The sequence below is a fragment of the Falco biarmicus genome, chromosome 1 (genome assembly GCF_023638135.1).
Source record: "Falco biarmicus isolate bFalBia1 chromosome 1, bFalBia1.pri, whole genome shotgun sequence".
Lineage (NCBI taxonomy): Eukaryota > Metazoa > Chordata > Aves > Falconiformes > Falconidae > Falco > Falco biarmicus.
Genome location: NC_079288.1, coordinates 72,416,696 through 72,426,004, shown reverse-complemented (window position 1 = coordinate 72,426,004; position 9,309 = coordinate 72,416,696). Strand labels below are relative to the sequence as shown.

The following is a 9,309-nucleotide window of genomic DNA, read 5'->3' as shown; positions in this document are numbered from 1 at the left end:
TGTAAGTGAGAAATGAATGTCCACCTTTCAAGACAAGGTATGTGGTGGTGGTCTTGAACAGATGCTCTGTGTCATAGGATGCTTACCCCAGACCATTTCAGCTCTTCTAGTTCTCTGGGAAGTGGTGTTGAGATCACCAGACAGCAGAATCATACATTGGATATTGCACAGCAATAAAAAAAGAAGTAGGATAATTATTTTAAATTGTTAGTCTTCCGCTGCCCCAGGAAAATAAATCTAATTGATGCCTGATATACATCGGATTTATTTAAATATTATAAGAATCAGAAAATAGTTTGTTAGCATAAGTATTTCAAAATACACTTATTATTTCTCTTCAGATGTTTGAGATTAGATTACCATTCATCTAGTGTTTGTCTAGTTGTAGTTCTCAGAAAAATCCCTGTAAAGCTTATCTCCTGGTTTTAGGCCCTTTGTTACTCCAGCAAATTTGAAAAAATAAACAAAGACAAAACCAAAAGGTAAAGAACAATAGAGACAAAATCCTAGAATGGAAATAGAGTTGAATATATGCATTTTTTTGATATATTTATAGTTGAAGAGTTAGCATGTTTTCTTTGACTAATTTAGAACAATAAACAAGATTCGAAATCCCAGCTTTTGAATTGAGATGAAGTCAGGCTTAAAATAAGAGAATGTTGAAAAGTAGTTCCTACAGGTGGCTTCTTGTCACAATATGTTGACAACTACCACAAGCGGGAAATGTGGCCAGTTCTGACCCCTCCCAAAAAGAACCTCAGTAGTAGGGGTTACTGTTCACATACCCGCGTTTCCAGCACACAGACACCTTTCCATGCTTGCACAAGTATAAACAAGTGGCTTGGGCTCATCTTTTGAACACTTGTTAGTGGAGATTTTTAGGATTTGGCTTTAAAAATGCCCTGTGAAATTCCCCCCCCACCCCCCCCCCCCCCCCCTCCCCAGTTTCTAGAAACTTCTATGCTTAACCTTAGGCTAAAGAGCATCTGTTTGAGCTAGGACTGCTCACATGTTGCAAGTTAGGCGCGCAAGTCTCTGCAGGATGGAGTTTGTTTTCTTCCTCCGCAAGAGGAGGAAAAAGGGACGCGCATCCCCGCGCGGTACCTGTTAAGCACACCTTGATGCTTTGCTTCTGAGGGAAGAAACGCGCTGCCAGGCGCCGTGCTGGCACCCACACGTTTTTGCAAGGCCACTCTCACCCCTCAGCAGGACGAGCAGATGTGCTGAGCCGCCAGAGGCACCTGCCGGCGCTCCGCTCCCGCGGCAGCAGCCCCCGGCCCCTGGGTGGGTGGGTGAGGGTCTGGGCGAGGGGCCACAGCCTCGTCCCGCCGCGGGGGGCCGGAGGCTCTCAGGTGCTTCATGCAGCGGCAACATTAATTAATCAGATGTTTAATACAACAGCAGCGACCGGTAGCTCGCCACGCGTAGGGGCGGCTCGGAGCCCTCCAGCAGCTGCGGGGTGGGGGGGATCGGCTGCCCGCCCCCCAAGCCGGGGGTGTCTTGCCATCGCGTCGCCCCCCGTTCCCCACCCCCCACCCCCCCGCACCCCAGTGGCGGCGCCGCCTGCGATGCGGTGCTCGCGGCGGGGGGGGCGGCGGCGCGGGCATTTGCATGGGCTGAAGGCAAAGCGGCTTCGCCCGTCTGTTTTATTTTTAGCTGGCAGCTCAGGGCAGCGCAGCTCAGCTCCGCTCCGCCGGCGGGGCGGGCGGGGCGGCAGGCGAGGGAGGACCGAGCCGGCAGGGCGGGCGGACGGGCACCGGCAGAGAGGTTACCGCAGGCGAGCCGCAGCCAGCCGGGCTGCAGAGCGCCGCCGCCCCCGGCCCCCGCCCCGGCGGCTGCGAGGCAGGGAAGGCCGGCAGCGGCCTCCGCCGTCCCCCCGCCGCGGCCGCGGCTCACCTCGGGCTGGCGGCTCGGTGCCTGGCTGCTCCCCCGCCGCATCCGCGGCGCGCCGGGGCCCTGCAGATGGCCAGTCCCGGGCTGGAGCTGGGGGAGGTTCAGCCTCCTCCCGACGCCCCCCAGCCGGAGCTGGCCTTCACCGAGGCTCAGAAGTGGATCGAGGTAAGACCGCTTACTGCGGTAGCCGGCGGGGTGGCAGGGGTGCGGGCGCCTGGCGCTGGCCCCCATCGGGGACATGCCGCAGGACGACCCGGTGTCCTTGCCCCCCGCCTCCCGGGGATCGCAGGCATTTTATTCCACGCCGAGCTCCGTCCCGGCACCCCCCGCCCCTTCGCTTTGCTCGCTGCGGGGAAGCAGCCGGGGCCGCCCGAACTGGGGCTCGGCCCCCGCGCAGCCTGCGCGCCTTTTGGTGGGCCCTTGCCCCCCCCCCCGCGCATCTCTGCCAAACTTAATCTTTTAATCGCATTTCCCCTCCCCGCCCGCGGGGTCGGGATGAACAGGGCGGCGGTAAACAGGACCCGCGCAGGTGCGCGGAGCCGCGGAGAGGGAGCGTCCCCCCGCGGGGCTCCCCACCGCAGCGCCGGGCGCGCCTCCCCCGCCCCGGCCCGCGGGTGGCGGCCGCGCAGGTAGCGCTCCGCAGTGCGCGGAGGGGCGGGCCGGGGGCGCCAGCACCGGCGGGGGCAGCGCGCCCGGCGGGGGACCCCCCGCAGCCCCCTCCGCCGCCTCCTCGCCCGGCCCAAGAGGGGCTCCGGGCTCGCTCCTCCGGCAGGGCCGGGGCGCAGCTCTGCCCGTGGTGCGCGCTGGCCCCGAAGCACGAAGACGGGCAGGTGGCGCGTGAAATTTAATAGTTAAATATTTTGGCACGTAACAATAGAGGCACTTTAAATAGCTCTTCGTCTGATTGCCGGTACGGAACACGCTTGAAGGTGGTGGTATAAACCCAGATGCCAGGGTAGCAGCTCCCTTCAGCTGCGAGCTTTGAATTTAATCTGTAGCTTTTAGTAAGCCTCAGTGGATTCTGTTTTCCGACAGTGGTTAGGCAAATTGTTGTTAAAATCGTTGTGACTTTAAGATTCCCTGAAGCCCTGGAATTTCAGGCTGTAATGGTTCACTCCAGCATCAGCCAGAAAGGTAGTGCTGTGTCAGACTTCAGGGAATTGGCACTGACACAGTAAGCTGGCTGGTGTGGGACCAGAGGAACAATGAGGAACGTGGAAAGAAGGGCTTTTGTGTCAAGGAAAGGTGAGTATGCAGCCTGGAAGAGGAAAAGTGAAGAGTGTTTAAACACTGGTTGTCTTGGGAAGATGGATACGGTGGTTTCTTTACAGCCCTCTTTTTAATAGAGGAGCAAGAGAGAAGAGGCACATGATTCCATCGTACGTATGGCACATAAAACGCCTTGTGACCGTGAGTTCTGCTGACTGCTAATGAAGCCAAGACCTCAACAGAAAAAATTAATCTCCATAGGTAGCAATCACTCCAGGCATGATAATAATTAAGGGTCTGTAAGTCTTCCTGTATAAGAGCAGGAACTTGTGGGTCAGGCAGAAGCTTCCTTCTTGGGCAGTTTATTCCACAGTTCACTGTGACAGGAGGTTTCATGCCTGTTCTCATGCGGCCCAGGGCCTGGTGAGCAGAGCAGAAGGGCTCCTAATTCCTTGTGTCCTCCATGCAGGCCCAGGGGGTCTGTGTGTACAGAGAAAGCTGTCTATAACTTCTTGTGCTTCCCTCACTTTTTTTAATCTGCTTGATGCATGAATGACAAAGCTGTAATGGGCTGTTACTATTGCCACCATCCTCTTGCCTGAGGGAGTGTGTCAGGAGCCTGGAGCATTGCCATGGCTGTGGTGCAAGGCAAGCATCTGCCTTTCCAGCAATGCCGAGTTGATGCTCCCAATAAGAGAAAGGAGGAAGAAGCTTCCAGTGAAGTAAAGGTGGCATAATTTGCCTAACGCATTGTATTTCCTTGCTCTGGAGCATGAGGATTATTATCTCTTCCAAAAATCTGCTCACTGTTCAGAATCTGGGTGATTTGGATGACTGAATTAGGCAGAACTTGACACATTAGTCCAAAGTTATTGAAAAGCAATGTCAATCTGAAAAATACATAAAAATTAAAAAATGAGGAATGTTACAGGTATCAATGTTCTGTGTGCCAAGCCCTATTGATCTGGGTGAAAACTAGAAAACGGGGGTCACACTGTGTCTGACTACTAAGCCCATCTGCTTCACCTGGCTCTGTAATTGTCTCTCACCAGTTTATTCTTTGGCTTAGAGATGTTAGCAAATGTCCAGTGTGCTCTGTCTTCCAGCTCGCTTCTGACCATTTAAAATGACACCTCTCAAACGAAAATAAAAAATTCCATTATGGTTGCAATCAGGGCTGGTGGACCTCCCTAATATGGAGAAGACAGGCTAGTGAGGATGTTAGCAGTGTGAGACAGCTTAAAACCTGTCTTAGGCTGTAAAATAGTGCCGTGGAAGGAAATTAAAGCAGAAATGGACAGATTGAAAACTCTGGGCTTGCTGTGCATTTTTATTCTTAATGATTAAGTTGTGTGACTTGCTATTTGGATTCTCATCTGGTTTAAATCCTCATGTGAATGCTGTCACTATTGTATAGCGCTGACAGGAATCCACCCTGTGGTCTGCAGTGCATTTCTCCCCTGGTGGGGCTGGAAATGGAGGCTGTCCTATTTGTACAGATGGGGAAGCTAAGACATGAAGTGGTGAATGTCTAGATCTGCAAGGATTGAGGTGCTTCCCTTCCTCTGCTCCAGAGGTCTTAGGGGTCTTGTCTTTAATCCTTGGGTCTGTGACCTTTCACCAGAGCAGGTCTTCTGAGTGCCAGAAGTCTTCCTTTTCAACTGACAGCATTTCTTTAATCTGGACCCCGAAGGACAGGGGAGTCTTAAATTGCACTGAAATTTGGGTGGATCCTCATAATCTCGTCTCTCCTTTTATCCGTAATCCTCCTCTTGTCTCTCCCGGGAGCTCTGAACCAGTAGTGTTAAGGTGTTCACCTGAGCAGGGAAAAGGGCCAGAGCTCTGATTCTTACTGCTGAGGCTGCTTATATATTTAACGATTTGTGTTTTCTAAGAGAGTATTTCAAGTGGTGATAGATTTGGTGTCATCTGTGTGTTACAGAAGGTGGGGTTTTTGAATTGGGTGAACTTTCCACTTTGATCACCAGTCACTTTGGGTAGGAAACTGGAGTTCAGCCTTGCTTAATTTTGCATAAATACCAACCATGCATCCCTCTGTGTAACAGCAAACCAGTCCTGTTTCTTTTTAGTTTAGCTTGGCATGTGCTGCTTAAGTGAAGAATACCCTCTGAATGATAAAATGAACCATATTAGTAGTACTCAGAGGAATTAAAATAAAGGCACCAAATGAAAAAACCTGTGAGTGAGCTACGTCAATCTGCATTATTAAAGGTGTGGTATCTCATTTCAATTAATGCATCTCAGTTTCACTGAAAGAATATATCAGCCTTGTAAAGTCTGGTAGGTTACTACAGCAAAATAACAGATCTAATTTAATCTAATGGCCTGTAATCTTAAAATGTCAAGGTTTCCTGTATGTGTGTTCAAACTAGAATAACTGATGGTTGAAAGAACATCTGTATAAACAGAGTTATTCTTGCTGTAAAGATTCATAAGAGAGTAATACAGTAATAAAGTTGCATTTAATACCAGTGTAACTCCTATGGGTATTGTTATCTCCTCATCACACTGCCTAGCCTTGCCTCATTAATATGCTCTCCATTGTTGAGACTTGGTTCAATTAGGGATGGCTTTTCCATAGACTTATATTCCTTACACACTTTGCCAGCTGATAAGAATGCTTCCTTTACAGTGGTATGGTAATAATAAACAAGTTATATTTTTCAGTCCCCTATGGTCAGTGCTTGACTATGCTGTTCCCTCTAGATGTGTGTAGGCTAAACCCTGTCAACTTCTAAGAAGTCTGGTACTTTTCTCCTGTATATGTTCCCCTTGAGAACTCTTAAGGAGAAATTTGCCAGTCGGAGGGTTTTTTTGAGTGTTGATGAGTAATATTCTTTTTTTCCTTCTAGCGGAACACTTACCTGTGCTCAACTTCCATATTGAAGGTGGCAGTTTTAAGTTGGTATCAGTGGTGCTGCTTCTAGGAGAAGCCATGGTGTATTCCTTAGTGCTTCTGGGTGTGTTGCATCCCACAGCAGAATAGGCATACCACAGCTGCACCACCATCTCTGTGAAAGAGCGTGAGAGGCATAAAACCAGGGAAATGAGCCAGGCAGGTAAACATCGGGACTGTCTTGTGCCAGGAGCCTGGAAACAAGGTTTCTTCAGGGTGTCTCTAATTCCTGTGGATGAAGTGCAAGAGCTGAGGCTTACGGCTCCTGCTGCAAAAATGTAATTTAAAAGGAGGTGAAGGTAGTTCATTGACAAAATCTTTTTCTACTTATTGAAGGGACTTGTTCAGAGTATCTGCTGTAGGGACCTGGAACTCGGGTAATATACAGGTTTGTTTATATGACCTTCAAAATGTGGTGTGGCATTTGAGGAACATCAGGGATGAAATTCTTTTGATGAAAAGTATTGGGTAAGCTAACTGATTCACTGAGTATACCAGTAACCTGCGTCCCACAGGAGTGTTTCTGTTTCCAAATATGTGTAGACCTCTACTCTTCCTTTGCTGTGAAGCTGATCTTAAGATCCTTGAATAGAGATTCTAGTTCCTTTGAACGTTGATACGGTTCCTAGAATGGTGGTGCCCCTGGCCAGACTGGGACCTTCGGCTGCAGTCTTGCCATTATTTGGATAGGAATGGATCAAATCCAACAAACACTTTCTCCAGCAAGCAGTTCCAGAAAAGCCAGTCCCACTGCCTTGTGAGAGTATTTGAATATAACCATTTAAGTATAGAACGATGCACCAAGCTTTAGGACTGTGGTTTTATTAATTAAGTATTGTAGGAAATTGTTGAATGAGCCTCCAAGCCGTGCCTACAATTTTTTCAGTGTTTAGCCTTTCTTTCATTTTTTTCCCTCTTTTTCTTCCACTGGAAGAGTCTTACCTTTATACATTACGGATGTATTGGAGGGAATGAATTTATTAAAGTGAGCAAATATATTCTCAGACCAGAATAAACCTATGCAAATGGATTAGACAAGTTGCCTGATTTGTAGACAACCTAAAGTTAGGCCAGATGTGTCTATAAGGCAACCGTGAAGAGTCTAAAGGTGTGTGGTCCTAGATCTACGTGAATGCAGAATAACTTTACTGTTGTTATAGTGTCTGGACTTGGAGAGGAATTCTTCACTGCTATCTGCATCTTGTCCTGGGCAGCATTCAGGGATTGCATAGAGGGCAGTTGGGATGCTCGTCATTCTGGCTAAGTTAGTCATTCAGTGGAATGAAAACTAAATTGATTTAAAGGGCGTAGAAGAATCTGCCCAAAGTTTCTGACCCTGTCAGGCTACTACCTTCTAGAAATTTTTTCCTTTTCCAGTGGCCTGGCAGCTGACCTCCTGTCCTGTATACATGGACCCAGTTCCCTTATGAGATGCATTTAAGCCATGTTACAAGTAGCACTTGGCACAGGGGTGAGGATAATCAGAAGAATAATACTATTGATAAAAGGCTAATGTCAGGAAATGCAGGACCGAGCTGTTAAATGTCTGAAAACTGAATTAATTTCTCCTTTGAGTACTAAAATCTTAAAATAGGTAAAAGATCTGCCCGTAACACCAGAGTCTGGAATGCTGTTATGCAATAGGTGGTGAAGGTCAGTTAACGCAGCTATGTAACCTCATTGCACTTGTTCCACTAGTGTTAATGACGTGGTTTTTTGGTTACCTTTTTATTTTTTTTAAAGGCAAATATTGGTCCTCTAGAAAGAAAGGTGGAATCTTTCCCAAGTATGGAGGATAAATAGCAGGTTGATACAGCAGAATTGTTTTCTAGCTTGTAAAATGTGTTTGCTGATCTGCAAAGTGTTGTTTCATGACAGATTATAAAAACTGCGTTACGTTTTGTTTGGAAAATCTACCAGTCTAGAAGCTTTTTGTCCATGGGTGAATACTTCGTTACACTGGTCCTCTGCAAACATCCCAACAAGAACAGTTTTGGAACGATGTTACTGAAGAAGCAGGATTTGTAGGGGTGAAAGTGCTGTTTAAAAGGGCAGCTGCACAGGGGGAAAGTATGAGTGTTTTGGCATGTGGGCCCTGAAGATGTAAGCTTTCTCTCCTCCTTCCAATATATCATTTGAAGAAGAAAGTGCTCTGTTTCCTTGCCCCATTCAGTCCCTTAGATAGCAAATGACTACAACAGCTACTGTGTGGGGCTTAGTTGCTGTCTGGGGTTAAACCATGACAGGCACTAATAACATAAGGTCAAAATTGATAGCTGAAACTTCTCCCAGCTGTGCTGACTGCTGCCTCAGGTGAAAGGGTGGCAGAACGCCTCCTCAAGACAGCCTTGTAAGAATGTGAAGAACTTTAATGTGCCTCAGCTTAAAATGAACGAAACCTCTGCCTGTTACTGCCTTTTATAAGTGGCATAACTGTGCTCCCTGTCCCTGGGACAGGGTGGGGAGTGGCTGCTGGGGCAGCAGCTCTGCTGGGAAGGGCCTGGGAAGCCTGGTGGGACCCCAGGCTCGGAGGAGCCTGCAGTGTCCTCCTGGTTAGCCCTTCGTGGTTGTTCTGGAGCTGGCAGATTGGTGGAAGCGGTAGTTCACTTCTGCTGGGCGCTTGCTAGGCCACACCTGAAATACTGCACCCAGCTTTGGGGCCCAGAGTGCGGGAGGGATGTCGGCAAGCTGGGGGAGCTGAGCAGGGTCCCCAGGCTGGCTGGGGCTGGAGGACTTGCCCTGAGAGGGAAGGTGTTGGAGCTGGGCTGCTTCAGGAGAGGTGGCTTTGTGCAGGGACATGGCAGCAGCCCCCTAGTACCTGCGGGCAGGTTCTTGAGAAAGCAGGCAGGCACTTCGCAGAGGTACATGACAGGAGGGTGAGATACTTGTCGTAAACTAAAATAGGGAGGGTTGTGACTTGGCAGAGGGAAAAGTTGCCTCACCAGGAGGCCAGTCCAGCATTGGTGCAGGTTGCTCAGAGAGGCTGGGAGCTCGCCATCCCTGGAATGTTTCACTCCTGGCTGGACAAAGTTGGAAGCGGCCTGGTCGAACCTGGGAGCTGCCCTTGCAGGGAGCTGGAGGTGGGACTCGAGGCCCTCCGAGGCCCCTGCCAACTCCATCACCCTGTGCATCTATCGCTTGTTGGCAAGGGGTGAGTGAACATCACTTGATTTTATTTTCAGTGCTACTTTGGGTGCTTGTATTATTGTAGTGCTTAGGAGCCTGTTTATGTGAACAAGGTCCTTCTTGATACAAAAGCAAAACTCCTATGACTTACGGCAGGCATTTTC

At 49.0% G+C, this 9,309-nt stretch overlaps 1 protein-coding gene across 1 annotated transcript in view; it reads left to right on the top strand.

Moving 5' to 3' along the window:
• Positions 1-1,575: 1,575 nt before the first annotated feature.
• LIMCH1 (LIM and calponin homology domains 1) overlaps positions 1,576-9,309 on the top strand; it is a 181,386-nt gene continuing 173,652 nt past the window's right edge. Inside the window, exon 1 of the mRNA XM_056351247.1 lies at positions 1,576-2,058. Coding sequence (XP_056207222.1) covers positions 1,963-2,058 — 96 coding nt within the window. The 5' untranslated portion in view covers positions 1,576-1,962. The remainder of the gene's footprint in view (positions 2,059-9,309) is intronic.